Source organism: Pongo abelii, chromosome 14 (genome assembly GCF_028885655.2).
Source record: "Pongo abelii isolate AG06213 chromosome 14, NHGRI_mPonAbe1-v2.0_pri, whole genome shotgun sequence".
Classification (NCBI taxonomy): Eukaryota; Metazoa; Chordata; class Mammalia; order Primates; family Hominidae; genus Pongo; species Pongo abelii.
The window spans coordinates 46,746,252-46,764,462 of NC_071999.2; the positions used below are offsets into that span (position 1 = coordinate 46,746,252).

The following is an 18,211-nucleotide window of genomic DNA, read 5'->3' on the forward strand; positions in this document are numbered from 1 at the left end:
ATTCAGCACAATAAACTCAAGCAGCAGTTTTAGTTACTGTAGCCTTGTAATATAGTTTGAAGTCAGGTAGCGTGATGACTCCAGCTTTGTTCTTTTGGCTTAGGATTGACTTGGCAATGCAGGCTCTTTTTTGGTTCCATATGAACTTTAAAGTCATTTTTTCCAGTTCTGTGAAGAAAGTCATTTTTAGCTTGATGGGGATGACATTGAATCTATAAATTACCTTGGGCACTATGGCCATTTTCACAATATTGATTCTTCCTATCCATGAGCATGGAATGGTCTTCCATTTGTTTGTATCCTCTTTTATTTTGCTGAGCAGTGGTTTGTAGTTCTCCTTGAAGAGGTCCTTCATGTCCCTTGTAAGTTGGATTCCTAGGTATTTTATTCTCTTTGAAGCAATTGTGAATGGGAGTTCACTCATGATTGGGATCTGTGTTTATCTGTTATTGGTGCATAAGAATGCTTTTGATTTTTGCACATTGATTTTGTATCCTGAGACTTTGCTGAAGTTGCCTATCAGCTTAAGGAGACTTTGGGCTGAGACAATGGGGTTTTCTACATATAAAATCATGTCACCTGCAAAAAGGGACAATTTGACTTCCTCTTTTCCTAATTGAATACCCTTTATTTCCTTCTCCTGCCTGATTGCCCTGGCCAAAACTTCCAACACTATGTTGAATAGGAGTGGTGAGACAGGGCATCCCTGTCTTGTGCCAGTTTTCAAAGGGAATGCTTCCAGTTTTTGCCCATTTAGTATGATATTGGCTGTGGGTCTGTCATAAATAGCTCTTATTATTTTGAGATACGTCCCATCAATACCTAATTTATTGAGAGTTTTTAACATGAAGCGTTGTTGAATTATGTCAAAGGCCTTTTCTGCATCTATTGAGATAATCATATGGTTTTTGTCGTTGGTTCTGTTTATATGCTGGATTACGTTTATTGATTTGCGTATGTTGAACCAGTCTTGCATTCCAGGGATGAAGCCCACTTGATCATGGTGGATAAGCTTTTTGATGTGCTGCTGGATTTGGTTTGCCAGTATTTTATTGAGGATTTTTGCATCAATGTTCATCAGGGATATTGGTCTAAAATTCTCTTTTTTTGTTGTGTCTCTGCCAGGCTTTGGTATCAGGATGATGCTGGCCTCATAAAATGAATTAGGGAGGATTCCCTCTTTTTCTATTGATTGGAATAGTTTCAGAAGGAATGGTACCAGCTCCTCCTTGTACCTCTGGTAGAATTTGGCTGTGAATCCATCTGGTCCTGGACTCTTTTTGGTTGGTAAGCTAGTAATTATTGCCTCAATTTCACAGCCTGTTATTGGTCTATTCAGAGATTCAACTTTTTCCTGGTTTAGTCTTGGGAGGGTGTATGTTCGAGGAATTTATCCATTTCTTCTAGATTTTCTAGTTTATTTGCATAGAGGTGTTTATAGTATTCTCTGATGGTAGTTTGTATTTCTGTGGGATCGGTGGTGATATTTCCTTTATCATTTTTTATTGTGTCTATTTGATTGTTCTCTTTTCTTCTTTATTAGTCTTGCTAGCGGTCTATCAATTTTGTTGATCTTTTCAAAAAACTAGCTCCTGGATTCATTGATTTTTTGAAGGGTTTTTTGTGTCTCTATCTCCTTCAGTTCTGCTCTGATCTTAGTTATTTCTTGCCTTCTGATAGTACTGGTACCAAAACAGAGATATAGACCAATGGAACAGAACAGAGCCCTCAGAAATAATGCCACACATCTACAACTATCTGATCTTTGACAAACCTGACAAAAACAAGAAATGGGGAAAGGCTTCCCTATTTAATAAATGGTGCTGGGAAAACTGGCTAGCCACATGTAGAAAGCTGAAACTGGATCCCTTCCTTACACCTTATACAAAAATTAATTCAAGATGGATTAAAGACTTCAATGTTAGACCTAAAACCATAAAAACCCTAGAAGAAAACCTAGGCAATACCATTCAGGACATAGGCATGGACAAGGACTTCATGTCTAAAACACCAAAAGCAATGGCAACAAAAGCCAGAATTGACAAATGGGATCTAATTAAACTAAAGAGCTTCTGTACAGCAAAAGAAACTACCATCAGAGTGAACAGGCAACCTACAGAATAGAAGAAAATTTTTGCAATCTACTCATCTGACAAAGGGCTAATATGCAGAATCTACAAAGAACTCAAACAAATTTACGAGAAAAAAAAAAACAACCCCATTAAAAAGTGGGCGAAGGACATGAACAGACACTTCTCAAAAGAAGATATTTATGCAGCCAAAAGACACATGAAAAAATGCTCATCATCACTGGCCATCAGAGAAATGCAAAGCAAAAACCACAATGAGATACCATCTCACACCAGTTAGAATGGTGATCATTAAAAAGTCAGGAAACAACAGGTGCTGGAGAGGATGTAGAGAAATAGGAACACTTTTACACTGTTGGTGGGACTGTCAACTAGTTCAACCATTGTGGAAGTTAGTGTGGCGATTCCTCAGGGATCTAGAACTAGAAATACCATTTGACCCAGCCATCCCATTACTGGGTATATACCCAAAGGACTATAAATCATGCTGCTATAAAGACACATGCACATGTATGTTTATTGCAGCACCATTCACAATAGGAAAGACTTGGAACCAACCCAAATGTCCAACAATGATAGACTGGATTAAGAAAATGTGGCACATATACACCATGGAATACTATGTCGCCATAAAAAAGGATGAGTTCATGTCCTTTGTAGGACATGGATGAAGCTCAAAACCATCATTCTCAGCAAACTATCACAAGGACAAAAAACCAAACACCGCATGTTCTCACTCATAGGTGGGAAATGAACAATGTGGTGGGAATTCAACAATGAGAACACTTGGACACAGGAAGGGGAACATCACACCCCGCGGCCTGTTGTGGGGTGGGGGGAGCGGGGAGGGATAGCATTAGGAGATATACCTAATGTAAATGACAAGTTAATGGGTGCAGCACACCAACGTGGCACATGTATACATATGTAACAAACCTGCACGTTGTGCACAGGTACCCTAAAACTTAAAGTATATTAACAAAAAAAAAAAATACATTTTATAAGGCCATGGTTGCCATAGATACTGATTCCTCTTACGGATCTGGGCAAAGTCAATTGAAAATCTTCTGGAAAATGTTCACCATTCTAGATCCCATTAAGAACATTTGGCTGGGCACGGTGGCTCACATCTGTAATCCCAGCACTTTGGGAGGCTGAGGCGGGCAGATCACAAGGTCAAGAGATTGAGACCATCCTGGCCAACATGGTGAAACCCTGTCTCTACTAAAAATACAAAAATTAGCTGGGCGTGGTGGCGCGTGCCTGTAGTTCCAGCTACTCGGGAGGCTGAGGCAGAAGAATTGCTTGAACCCGGGAGGTGGAAGTTGCAGTGAGCCAAGATGATGCCACTGGACTCCAGCCTGGTGACAGAGCGAGACTCCATCTAAAACAACAACAACAACAAAAAAAAAAAAAAAAAAAGGAAAAAAAAAGAAAGGAAGGAAGGAAGGAAAACATTTATGATTCACAGAAGGAGGCCGAATTATCAACATTAACAGAAGGTTAAGAGAAATTGAAATCAGCTCTCACAAAATATTTTCAAATGTTCAAGACTTTAGCGTAAGAGCTCACTGCAGATATGCTGGAAATAGCAAGAGAACTAGAATTAGAAACCAAGCCTGAAGATGCAGGTGAATTGCTGCAACCTTGTGCTAAGACTTCATCAGATGAGGAATTGCTTATTGCTAAGACTTCATCAGATGAGGAACTGCTTATTGTGAACAAACAAAGAAAGTGGTTTCTTGAGATGGAATCCACTCTAGGTGAAAATCTTATGAACATTGTTAAAATGACAACGAAGTATGTAGAATGTTACATAAACATATTTGATAAAAAAAAAAAAACAACTCAAGCAGCAGTACAGTACAGTGGTTAGAACACAGGGCTGAAGCCAGAATGTATGAAGCTAGCTGTGTGACCTTGGCCAAATTGTTTAACCTCTCTGTGCCTCAGCAGCCTCATTTGCAAGACAGAGATAGTAATGGTATTGATCTCATAGAGCTGTAGTGAGCAGTAACAAGTCACTGTTTGAAAACAGCTTAGAACAGTGCCTGGCACAGAGTAGCTGCTATGCAAATGTTAAATAAAAAAAAAATACAAAAATTTAAGTCAATTTGGAGATCATCTAGAGGAGTCAAAAATTATTACAAACCTAAAGATCTACATGGAAAAGTAGAGGCACTGCCATAATTCATTTCTTAAAAAATTAAAAAGGGTGGGCAGTAGAAGCCATTATTAATATGGAAACTACTGCCCAATTGCTAATAAAAATGTTTCCAAAACAGCCTTTTTGAATTTATAATGGGAAAGATGAGAAAGAGGGAGCAGCCTGGCTGTTCTGTGCAGGAGCTGACATTGGACAGGGCTCCAGTTCTCTAGTGCTCTTATCAGTGCTAAGAATGTTGTGATGACTCAATAATAATTTTTTCTAGGAGACTTCAGAAAAGCTTTTACGTTTTCTATTTTCTGCCAGTATTTCTATGTGCTCTCTCGGACTTTGTGAATTTCAAAATTTATACTGTCACATTCAGTTTTCTTCAGTTTGAGGAGAGCCTCATATGTTGAATTATGCTGTGCTTTGTAAAGCATGTCATCATTCACTCCAGGATATTTGATTTTAAGAGGGCAGAATTTGCTAAACGGTTTACTTCATTTGGTTTCACAAAGAAAAAAGTATAAAACTATGACAGAGGAAAAGTAAGTGTTTTAATAATAACCATCCAAAATGCAATATTTTAATGACCTCAGTTGGTTAGAGTACTTATACAACAGTTAAAGATCTATTATATACATAGAATTAACCTTAATTCTAAAACAAGCATCAGTGCTCCTCAGTAGGCATGGCTGACCACAGGGGAGCTTGACCTGGAAGTTTCAGATGAAATTAGCACATATCAAGTCATTTAAACAAATACTTACTGGACATCCGCTGTGAATTAAGAACCACACCAAGTACCTGCCTCATGATTGGTAGATCACACACAGGAGTTACTGTTAACTTCTCTTTTCCCCCCACCCTCCGCATAGTTATAAAGGCTAAAATTAGCCCTGTAAACCTATTTCAATATGTCCCTTCTTTCCACTCTCATTGTCAATATGTTTGCTCAGCACCAACAATATGATCTGGATCACTTCCTAGTGTTTTCTGTGATTCAAGTCCTGCCTGTTTTCAATAACCATAATGCTGCTTTCTCTGTGCTCCACTTAGAAAACTCCTACTTACCCCTTAAGACTCAGTTTGAGTGCTACCTTCTCCATATCACCTTCTACCATATCACAGACATGTATTCTGAGAGTTCAGTGTCCCTCCTCAAGGCTCCCATGATACCTGCATATGCTCTATCATAGCTAATATACAATAACTGTACCATAAATGTTGATGCATTTTCACCACTGACAAGCAAGCTGTACTAGGTCAAGATGGATATCATCATCTATACATCATCTAAAACAGACACTGCCAAACAAAATGAATAGATATTAGGCGAATGAATTAACATACAGTGAATAAACCAGGTTCTTGCCCTCAAAAAGTTCCCTACTTAGTTGGAAAGGTATGATTGGGCAAAGAGGAGGGGATGGAAATAAGATATAGAAACTACTACAGTGCAAACCAATATTTGATAAGAAAGTAGGGTATAAGGCAAGAAGCTAACACTTATTATGTTGCCTAAATGTTTAGGTATCTAAAGGTGCCAGATACTGTGGTTGGCCCATTGCACACATTCTCTCATTTATTCCTCACAACAACCCTGCAAGATATTATTATTTCAATTCGATAGGCAGGGAAATTAAGACTCAAGGAATTCAGGGCCCAGAAAGGTTAGTGAAGACTGGATTTGATCTCTAAAACCTATGCCTTTTCTATCACAATGGTACAAATTCAATTCTGTGGAGTGTCAGAGGAGGCAGCTAACAGTTACACCCAGAATGAAGAAAAATCACAAAAGGTTTTATGTAGAATTAACAGTGGACCAAACCTTGAAGGGTTGGGGGAGAAAGGAGCTACATTTTAGATGGAGGAATAAAGAAGGCATGCATACAAATTCAAAACTTGTGAGTAGGACACTGAATAGTCTGGAGTAAATTGAGAATATCTGCAGAAAATCTCACTGAAAGAGAAAGTTGGGGCTATCCTGGGAGACCTGGGAACTCCCAATCCAAACACCACTATTAGAAAAATAACCAAGAGCATAGGTCATGTTAATGATTGGACCTGTGCTGTCCTCTTCAATTATGAAGGATAGCAAATGAAAAAAACTCTGGCAGTATAAGTATTTCAGAGTCCTAAAATAAGTCTGACTTTAATCTTGTCTAAAATTTTAATTTTAGACATGTATTTTTAACCAAGGAGGACATACAGCTATGGAAGTTAACATATTCAAGTGTCCTCTTAATGTCAAATTAACATAACATCATAGAAAAACAAGTAAATAGATTCACTTCACAAATGGGAGCCATATATTCTCTTCTGTTTTAAATGTATACTTTCAAAAGTAATTACTTTCATTAATCTTTTAAATTACCTATATCATTCTCTCCAGACATCTTGATTTTAACTAAATCCATGAATTGCCCAGCTTGCTGGCTTTATGAAATCTGATCATCAAAACATAACATGGCCATATTTAAAAGTACACTGGTTGTGTTTTATTTGTGTATGTTTGCTGACAGTTTTACTTATCAAGACTATGTTCTGAATGGCCCTTATAACTAATTTGTTCAAATGACATTCATAAACTAAGTGTGACTGATTATTTAGATGGTAACATCACAAATCCATTGAAAGGAATTTAAAATAAACAAAGTAAAGATCTTAAATGGATTATCCATAGATTAGAGAAGTCTTAAACATTCTTTATAGACTGCCTTTTTTAGGTCTTTTAGACATATGTTCCTCTTAAGATAATTTTATGAGCTAAAATGTTATAGCAAATGTAGCCCTAAAGCTGTATAGAAAATGTTATGGCAAACGTAGCCCTAAAGCTCTATATAATAAATAAAAAATTCCCCACACTGAAATTAGTAGGAGTGTCAGTCTAGTTAGTGAAAAGTCTTCAATGTATGTATTTTTTATTTTAAATTTTTGTAGGTACTGATATGGTTTGGCTGTGAACCCACCCAAATCTCATCTTGAATTCCCACATGTTGCAGGAGAGACCCAGTGGGAGCTAACTGAATCATGGGGGCAGGTCTTTCCTGTGCTGTTCTTGTGATAGTAAGTCTCAAGAGATCTGATGGTTTTAAAAAGGGGAGTTTCCCTGCACAAGCTCTCTTCTCTTGTCTGCCACCATGTGAGACATGCTGTTTGTCTTCCACCATGATTGTGAGGCCTCCGCAGCCACATGGAACTATAAGTCCAATAAACCTATAAATTGCCCAGTCTTGGGTATGTCTTTATCAGCAGCGTGAAAACAGACTAATACAGGTACATAGTAGGTGTGTATATTTATGGCGTACCTGAGATATTTTGATACAAGCATGCAATGCATAATAATCACATCAGGGTAGATGGGGTATCCATTACCTCAAGCATTTATCCTTTGTGTTACAAACTATCCAATTATACTCTTCTAGTTATTTTTAAATGTACAATTAAATTATTTTTGGATACAATCACCCTGTTGTGTGGGTAAATACTACATCATATGTATTCTATCAAACTATATTTTTCTACTCATTAACCATACCTACTTCCGCAACACCCCACTATTCTTCCTAGCCTCTGGTGACCATGCTTCTGCTCTCTATCTCCATGAGTTCAATTGTTTTAATTTTTAGCTCTTACAAATGAGTGAAAACATGTGAAGTTTGTCTTTCTGTGCCTGGCTTATTTCACTTAACATAATGACCTCCAGTTGCACCCATGTTTTTGCAAATGACAGGATCTCATTTCCTTTTTTATGGCCGAGTAGTACTCTATTGTGTATATATATCACATTTTCTTTTTCCATTCATCTGTTGATGGACCCTTAGGTTGCTTCTTCCAAATCTTGGCTACTGTAAATAATGCTGCAATAAACATAAGAGTGCAGATGTCTCTTCAATATACTGATTTCCTTTCTTGTGGGTATATACCCAACAGTGGGATTGCTGGATCCTATGGTAGCTCAATTTTTAGTTTTTTGAGGAACCTCCAAACCGTTCTTCATAGTGATTGTACTAATTTACATTCCCACTAACAGCATACAAGGGTTCCCTTTTCTCCACATCTTCATCAGCATTTGCTATTGACTGACTTTTGGATACAAGCCGTTTTAACTGGGTAATATATATATTTTAAACAGAAATTGAGACTTTTCACTTCCAACTTTACATAGTAAATAACCAATATTGTTGGAGATACTTAGGACCCTTGTTAAAATGAATAGATATTTTATTTGTAATACTACTATCAATCAATAATATAGTAATGGGTACTACAAAATATAAATATTTAGCTTTGAAATTTTTATTATATTTTCAATTTAGGAATTTTTTTCATAGATAACATATCTATACTTTTATCTAGCCACTTTCAGAATTACTATAGAATATAAATCAGCAGCATGCAAAAATATATAGCTTCAAATGAGCATACTATAAATTAAAGATTGAAAATCAATAATTTAGGCATTCACATCAAAAAGTTTTTAAAAAGAACAACACGTGAAATCGAACGAAAACAAAAGGAAGGGTATAATAAAGATAAAATCAGAAATCATTGAAATAGAAACAAAATATACAAAAGAGAGTTTCAACAATGCCAAAAGTTGGTTCTTTGACCAATAATATTAATAAACCCCTGGCAAAACTGATTGAGAAGGCAAACAGCCAATACCAGGCGTAAAAATGGGAATATCATTACTAAAGACATTAAAATATCATAAGATGATATTCTAAATAATTTTATGCCAATAATTAGAGGGAACATATCCTAAAACAACATTTATCAAAGCTTCTCAGGGTTAATAAACATAATGAATCCACAACTAAAAAGCCTGCTTATAAAGATAATGGTGGTAACATACACCTAGAAATAATTACTAATACTTGTTATATTTCATTGTCTCCTTTTTCCCTGGTTAAGTAATGACCATAATCTAAAATTAGAATTGACTGAGGCAGTTCAGCCTAATATATCTTTCTAAAAATATATTTTGTTGTTCAAAATAAAGGAATGGAGAAACTGCCCTCATGATACGAAGAAACTGTCATGTAATATGACTTTCTTTTTCCTAGGGTATTATCTTGAGAGCTGATTTTAATTTCCAAAGCCATCCCTAAGGAAAAAATTGGTTTTGGCTTTTTTAAAATATTAAATTTAAATTCACTTGTTTTCCCTTGAAGTTGATAGTATATACTTATATGGCATCTGTATATACATCTCCATGGTGAAGCGATTTTCATAAAAAGTGACTTACTCTTTTCTGGAGTATAAATTTCAATGACATTTTCAACTTTTGAAGCCATCTTTAAGAAAAAAGTTTTTTTCCTTATTTTAAAATACTAAATTTAAATTCATTTGTTTTGCTCTAAATTGATACTATACACTTAAGTAGCACCTGTATATACATTAAAACTGTCAAGTAATAAAATATTTTTAAAGAAACCCTCACTCCACAGTAGGAGGTAAACACTATGCAATCAAAACAGCACAAATTCTGCTAAGAATGAACTGCAATGCTCACTTATCATCCTTAAATATAAAATATTGGTCTTGCTATGTGCCCTGTAACTCAAAAGTTGGAATTATGATATGTTACAAATAGAAATTATTCAAGTGAGAACTAGCAAACTAGTTGAAAATTCTGATTCTTTCATTATATTTCCAACTTTATCCATGTGAGAGGAAAAACTAATTGAATAGCTTAAAGGAGAGGAAAAAAAAAGAGAGTGTTTCAGATTCAGGGGAACATAGAAGACTGAAATAATTACAAGTAAGAACAGTATTACAGCTCCTGCAGGATTATGTTTCTTATTTCTTCCTATATCTCCTATAATACACAGCCTTGTAGTTTTAATATGACAAATATTTAAAAATTTTTTGAGTTGAAAGTCCTAGGTTTATATAATACATCATTCATACAAAGAACCATGAGAAGATATAAAAATAGTGTGGTAAAAATTTGGATGAAGCTGGAGTAAAAGAACCAGTATTAGTCTTCTTTTTAAAAAATAATTACAACCTTTATTTTAGATTTAGGGGGTACATGTGCAGGTTTGTTACATGGCTATATTGTGTGATCCTGAGGTTTAGGGTATGACTGATCCTGCCACCTACACAGTAAACATAGTAACCAATTGTTAGTTTTCAATCCTTGCTACCCTCCTTCTCTCTGCCCTTTAGCAGTCCCCACTATCTATTGTTGCCATCTTTATGTCCATGGATACTCAATGTTTAGCTCCCACTTATAAGAGAGAACATGTAAGATCCTATGTTCTTAAAGCACTAGAAAAGGCTAGAAATTTTCTGAAATATGTGGTTGACCTATATAAAATTTGGAAAATGAAATGATGGGCAATAGAAAAAAGAAACATGGAAAGTTGGGAGTGGGAATGTGGGAGACAAGTAATATGACAATGAGAAGAGGGCTTTCTACGGAACAAATTCTTAACATTTAATGCCTACCTATTGAAAAGAATTATATTTAGCTTGGCCAATTCATGGATCTACCTTTGTAATTACAATTCTCTAATATTGGCAGAAATGATGGTAGCAGAAAATCAGGATTAAAAATGTATTGTAAACAACAAAGAAGAATACCTTCTATTTCCAAATAATGTAGAATGAACACTATATAGCAGAGATACTGAGGATATTGAGGGGGATGTTGAGGTAGATGAAGATAAGGGGAAGAAATTACTATGACGGAAGCTCATCATCTCATGAGTATGAAACAGATAACCTTCAGTTCCATTTCAAACAGCCATCAGCAAGTTAGAAGTATTTGAAGAAATAATGGTGTCTGTTGACCTTGTTACACACTATTAACAATAGCAAATTTAAAATTTGCACATATTCTGTTAAATTAATTTATTCCTAAATATATTCTTTATACTACTGTAAATAGTATTTTTAAATTTTTTCCCATTGCTATAGATATATATGGAATATATGGAATATATATATACGGAATACAATTGATTTTTGTATATTATTCTTGTATCTTATGACCTTGCTTAACTTGCTTATTAGTTCTAACACTTTTTTTATATGTTTCTTAAGATTTTTTATATACACATTCATGCAATTGTGTCATCTATAAATAACATGTATGCCATTTATTAAGTTTTCTTGCTTTATTGTGCTAGCTGGCACCTCCAGCATAATATGAGTAGTTAATATTCTTGTCTTTTCTCCTAATCATGAGAAAAACGTTTAGTTTTTCATTTTTAAATATGAAGTTTAGCTATAGGCTTTTTATAGATGCCTCTTATTTGATTGAGGAAGTTTCCTGATATTTGTAGTTTATGTGATATTTTATCATGAATGGATGTTGAATTTTCTCAAATGATTTTTCGGCGGCAATTAGAGGATCATATGGTTTTTTATTTATTCTGTAAATGTGTTATATTATTTGATTTTTAAATGTTAAGCCAGCCTTGCATTCCTGAGATAAAATCTCCTTGGTTATGACATAGTATCCTTTTTATATATTGTTGAATTTGATTTGTTAACATTTGTTAAAATTTTTTGCATCTATGTTCATAGGAAATTCTGAATTGTAATTTTATTTTTTTGTATTATACAGGTCTGCTGATAAAAACCACTCTCAGTTTTTGTCTGAAAATGTCATTATTTTGCCTTCTGAAGAATATTTTTGCCAAATATACTAATTTATACTGATTTTTTTTTCTTCCAGCACTTCAATTGAATTGTGGTTCATATTTATTTCTCAGGAGAAGTCAGCAGTCACTTTTATCATTGTCCCCCTATAGGTAATATGTCTTTTTTCCTCTGGTAATTTTAAAGATTTTTCTCTTGGTTTTTAGCAATTTGATTATATGCCATGTAGTGTTTTTTTGTTTATTCTGCTTGAAGTTCATTGAGCTTCCTGGATTGGTGATGCTATGTTTTTTATCAAATTTGAGAATTTTCCTACCATTATCTCTTCAAATATTTTTCTGTTCCATTTTTTTCTCCTCTCTTTTGAGACTACAATTGTGTGTATGTGAAGCTGCTTTTTTAGGGTTGTCATTTTTACACTAAGAATTTCCAATTATTCCGTCATTATGTTCATTTTTCTCCCTTTAAATGTTTGAATCCATTTATGGCAACTGTTTTATAGTCCTTGTCTGCTAATTCCCTTATCCTGTCATTTTTAGTCTATTTCTATTGACCAATTTTCCTGCTTTTTTCGTATGTCTAGTCATTTCCTATTGAATGCTTGACTCAGTGAATGCTATGTTGCTGAGTGTTTGGATTTTGTGGTCTTCTTGGTTGAGTGTTAAGTTTTGTTCAGGTATGAAGTCAATTTATTGTTGAATCACCTGATTTTTTCAAGGTATTCCTCCCTACCTCCCCAAATACCCATTATTTTTATTTTTAAAGCCATTTTGTACGAGACAAAACTTCCAAAACAATATTAAATAGCAAGCATCCTTCTTTATCAGGGCTTAGTTTTAAAATTTGTAAGGATAGGTATGGAGTAACTCTTACTTTAGGGATAGATCGTCCTACTTCTAAACATAGACTTTATAAGATAAATACCCTTCTGAATACCAGGGGTACTTAATGAAGGAACTCTGGTAGTTGTTCAGCTCAAAGACCCCTGGTAGTTTTTCTTTTCCCAGTGTTTGTGAATTTTGTTCAGTTTTATAGTTTTTATTGTGGTAGGGCTAATCTGGTACCACTATCCTGTCATAGTCAGAGGTATAAATTCCAAAAGGCAGTTTTTCACCATATCTCAGCTTTCCCTGGGTCCTTTCTTCTTTCTCCTTTGACCCACTAACTCTGCCCTTTATTCTCCTACAATTCTCTCTCAAGAACTTGTTTTCTTGAGAAAATCACTTAGTGAAAAGACCCAGACCAGAAACTAACTCTTAAAACTCAATTCAATGCTCTATTATACTACATATTTTTTACTTCCTAGGATTAAAACAATAACAATCTAAGTTAGCTTTAAGTTGTTCATTACTTGATATATTTCTTGACTTATCTATTTTGTTTTTGGTGGATCTGTCATTTATATTTTATTTTTTAAAAATTAGAACAGGTTCACTCATAAAGCTAAAAATGACCCATATTGAGAAAAACTATTTGATTAAAAGCTGAACCAGTATTCTAACCATATAAAATTATCTAAAAAGTAACTTTAAGGAAGGCAAGGAGACAACTAATAACATACTTCTTCCAGATTTCTGGGTTCCTTATCTCATACCTGAGATTCATATAGTTTATTATTTCTCCTTGTGAGCTATTTTAGCTGTTTGTGAGAGAATAGGCTTAGATCCTACATGTTTTTCTTCTAACTTAAGAGCCTTTATGTTGATGAGATCTGTTCCTAGAATGTAATGTTCATCACTCTCTGTCCACAGAATATCTATTAATTGATGTTTATAAAGCATTAGTCACTTTAAAAATAAATTTTGCACAGTTTTATTATCTTTAAAGGAGAGAAGAGATAAGAGCAAGAGGAACAGAAATAAAACTGGTTTATAAAATGGGCATTTAAGAAAGTATTTTTAAATTGTACCAGGAGGGAAACAAATGATTAAATGAGATTTTTAAGAGGTTATGGGTCTAATAGTCTTACCTGTGTAGCTGAATATATTCTCGGGGTCTGTTGAGCAGGTGAAGGAATCTGTCAACAATCTTGTTTTTTCCTACACCCTGTAATTACACAGAAAACATTAAACAAAAAGAGGCTATTTTCTGGAGATAAGCTTATGCCAAACCAGAAGAATCTTTTACCAAAACCTGCTTTCTCACCTTTTTACTGTTTTAGTTTATTGTTCATGAAAACCAAACTGGCAAACATATACGGAATATCTCCTATGATATAAGGGTTTAAAAAATTTATTTCTAAACATACTAGTTCTAAACCATTCTTATTTGAAAGGAAATCCATAAATTAGCCTCCTACATATTGACTTTTCGGTTCTGTAAATTTACACTGAAGTCTAGGCATCACAGCAGATGCCTATAGTATTAACTATTTCAGATTTGAAGAATGTCATCAAAGGTGATCAAGTAAGTATAAAACAACGGTCTTTCTAATCAGTTCTTCAGAATTATGATTTTCAGTTACAGAAAGGTAAATATACTGTACTTTTCTATTCAAATCAAACACTCATTTCTTCTCTTTTTATCCCATTTTCCAGTCCTTTAAAACCTTGGAAACCTAAACTTAAAACCAAGGTGTATTAATAAAACTCAACTATATGTGCTCTTCCTAGAATGCCCTCATTTCCTTACCACTTACTGGTGCTGAGAGTTGCTATCCTTTTTTAGAAGACAGACTGTTAAAAATGGAATCCACCCCCATGCTATTTCCCTATTTCAAAGTTTTCACTTAGAGGTGAAATACAATTAATGGGGTGTAAATCTTTTAACAAGTAGGTTGTGTGGAAAGAGTTATAGTTTAAAAGTTGACTTCATATCATACATGCTAGCAAAAATAACTCTTACTGATTCTTATATGGGTTGAGCATCCCTAATACAAAAATCTGAAACCCAAAATGCTCCAAATTCTGAAACTTTTTGAGCACCAACAAGATGCTCAAAGGTTATGCTCAATAGAAACGCTCATTGGAACACTTCAGATTTTGTATTTTTAGATTAGGGATGCTCAACTGGCATGTATATGCAAATATTCCAAAATGTGAAATGTTTCTGGTCCCAAGCATTTCAGATAAGGGACACTTAACCTATACTGCGCCAGACTGTAGGGTAAGTATTTTCATGGGTTATTTCATTTAATCATCACAACAGTCCCATGAGGTAGGCATTAAAATTATTTCAACCTCACAAATCAAGAAACCAAGGCTCAGAGGTAAGCATTGTGCACACAGTCACACACAGGTAATTCTAGTGAAACCAGGACTCACATCCAGGTAATTCTAGTGAAACCAGGACTCACATCCAGCCCTATATGATTCTGATGCTCATAATTATAGTCCCTGCATTACGGAATATCTTTCTTTCAGTTTGAAATTGATTTTGGTAATCTGGGCCTTAAGTTATCTCCTTCCTCACTTCTAGGTCCATCCTAAAGAAATAATTAGGCAGACTGGGGCAATGCATGGTATACAGCAACAATAGCAGAAGCCCAATAGGGAAGCAGGTATTTTTACTGGTATTTTTACTACATACGCAAACATCTTGTGAAGAAAAGCATTCTACAAGCATCAAGGATAGAAATTCAAATTAATTGAAATGGTATTTATTGAGTGCCACAGGGGGTAGAAACCATGTCTGTTTTGCTTATCACTATATCCCCAGAGCTCAGCACAGTGCCTGAGAGTGCGTTCAATAAATATTTGTCAAGTGAATAAATGAATATAGGGAGTTTGGAAAGTACTGGAAAAGGAGTGAGGATTCTGGTAAAATATAAATGGTGACCATGTTAATAAGGATGCTGAAATTATGGACTTATAAAAGAAAAACAGGCCAGGTGCATGACTCACACCAGTAATCCTAGAGATTTGGGTGGCTTAAGTGGGAGGATCACTTGAGCCCAGGAGTTCCAGATCAGCCTGGGCAACACAGTGAGCCCTCATCTCTATAAAAACAAAACAAAATAAACAAACAAACAAACAAAAAATTAGCCACGCATGGTGGCACATGCCTGTAGTCCTAGCTACTTGGGAGGCTGAGGTAGAAGGATCTCTTGAACCTGGGAATTTGAGGCTGCAGTGAGCTATGATCACACCACTACATTACAGCCTGGTGATGGAGCAAGACTCCACCTGTAAAAATAAATAAATAAATAAAGTGGGATAAATTTTAAAAGTGATTTATTTCACCTACAAAAGATTCAAGGTTATTGGAGCTGAATGTCAAATTGACAAATTCATTGAAGTTAGAACAATGGATCATTTCATCTTCTAGGAATCTTTTCAGTATCTAATTGGATTTAACCCAAAATAGTTTCAAGCCTAGCACAGAAGCACAAAGGAGGAAAATAACATTTGCACATTTGTATGTAAATTACAACTGGTATGTAAACTTTAAATGGCATGTGACCATAAATATAAATTTTTAAATACATAAATTCAGATGAGTAAAATGTCTGTGTTAATATATTAGTTCTGTTAAATTCAGCAATCCTAGAAAAAGCAGACATCACAATTTCCTGGAAGAAATGTCATGAAAACGTGCTATCAGGGAATTCCTCCTCCCTCCCCACCTCTAAAGTTATTAAATAGCCATGCTTATTCAAATTCCTCCCGAGCAAGGCACGATTTAGGAGTCACAAGTCCCATAAATGTAGTTGGAGATGTAGAGTCCCAGCTGCCACTAAGGAGCTCTTTTGCTGTGCCTCTTTAAATGTTGGAGTCTCCAGAACCCCAACCTCAGCTGTCTTACTCCATATGCTCTCTCTCCCATGACCTTAGTCATCACATACAGCTCACAATTCTTTTCTAAGCTTCATTCAATATCCCCTATTCTTAACCGTCAACTGAACTTCTGAAACAGATGCTTATCATCCTTCCACCCAAACCTACTTTTTTCTCTTTTCAACCCCCATAGAACAGCATAGCCATGTACTCAGCTGCTCAATAAAAGAATGCTAGAATATTTTTGATGGCTTCATTTTTTCCCCTCTGCAAAATGTCATTAGGATCTTTGCAGTCCCTACCTGCAAAACTTTTAGTTTTATTCTTTCCCTCCATTCCTTCTGTCTCCTTCATTCCTCTTTCCCTTCCAACATTTTCTCCCTCCCTTACTTCCTTGCCTAACTCATCAATTATTTGAGCACCTAATATTACAGCACTGTACTAGTTGAGCTGGATATAATGGTAAAGAAAACAGCTACAGCCTCTCACCATATTCACAGCTTATAGTCTAGTAGGCAACACAGACAACACATATAATAGATAGTGTCCTCATATGACAATCCAAGATGCTTGAAGTTTAACCTAAGGGCTCAGGAAGGCCGACTGCACAGTTATGTTTAGATTGAGATATCAAGGAACTAGAGAGGTACAGGGAAAGATGAGAAAGGGGAGTGTTACAGATAGAACAGTATGTGTCAAGACTCTTGGGTAACAGTCAGTTGGAGAGCTGGACAGGTATGCAAGAAGTCAGAAGCTAGAGAAAAGCGAGAAAGGGAGTGGTAAGAAACCAGGCTAGAAAGGTAGGTGGGGTTTAAGTCTGGCTAAGCCCTAGAAGCCACTTAAAAGAGTTAGAACTGTTTCCTCAAATCACCAAGAAGCCACTGAAGTAAAGGAATAATATGATCAGATTTTCAGTTTTAGAAAATTGCTCTGATGGAATGGTATGGTGGAGTCTGGTAGAGAGCAGAAGAGAAAGCAAAGGAAAGCAGTTCGAAATTCCTTTAAAATTCAAGCAGGAGATGATGGTGGTCTAAACTACGGGATAGAGAGAAATGAATAGATTTAAGAGATATTTAGGAAAAGGAACCGACAGGACTTAATGGGGGCCTGGAGTTAAGGATGAGGAGATGAAGAAGTCAAAGTTTCTGTCTTGGGCAATCGAGTGGCAGATCACAGAAGAAATAGGGGAGGAGAACTGAATTAGCTGGGTGGGGGAGGGAAGTCTAGTTATAAAAGGCAGTTTAATTTTGGATATGTTTACTTTGAAGTGTCTGCTTCCCACATCTGCTCCTTCCTCTCCAATTCACTGTTTCAGCTCAAGGGTAGCTCATCCCTTCCCCAGACTACTGGAAAGGGCCTAATTTGGTTTGGTTTCCCACCTCCAGATTTACAACAAGACAATCCCCAATTTGTTTAGTTATTTTTCTAAAACAGAGATCTCATCAAGTTGCTTACTACTTCATTTTAAGAAGCTCTGATAATTCCTTCGAGGAAATGCTGAAAGCATCATCTAGGAAAGAATTTCTGTAAACATCCTGAGCAAAATGAAACAGTTATAATGACATGTTCCTTCTAATCACAGTTTTTGCCTAGAATAGAGAATCCTCAGGATTATTTTAATTGAATAAATACATAAA

At 35.4% G+C, this 18,211-nt stretch overlaps 1 protein-coding gene across 1 annotated transcript in view; it reads right to left on the minus strand.

The window, feature by feature from the left end:
* The window catches only part of VWA8 (von Willebrand factor A domain containing 8), a 398,456-nt gene that overhangs the window by 185,461 nt on the left and 194,784 nt on the right, over positions 1 to 18,211 (minus strand). The window contains exon 21 of the mRNA XM_024230913.3: positions 13,829 to 13,905. Coding sequence (XP_024086681.3) covers positions 13,829 to 13,905 — 77 coding nt within the window. The remainder of the gene's footprint in view (positions 1 to 13,828; positions 13,906 to 18,211) is intronic.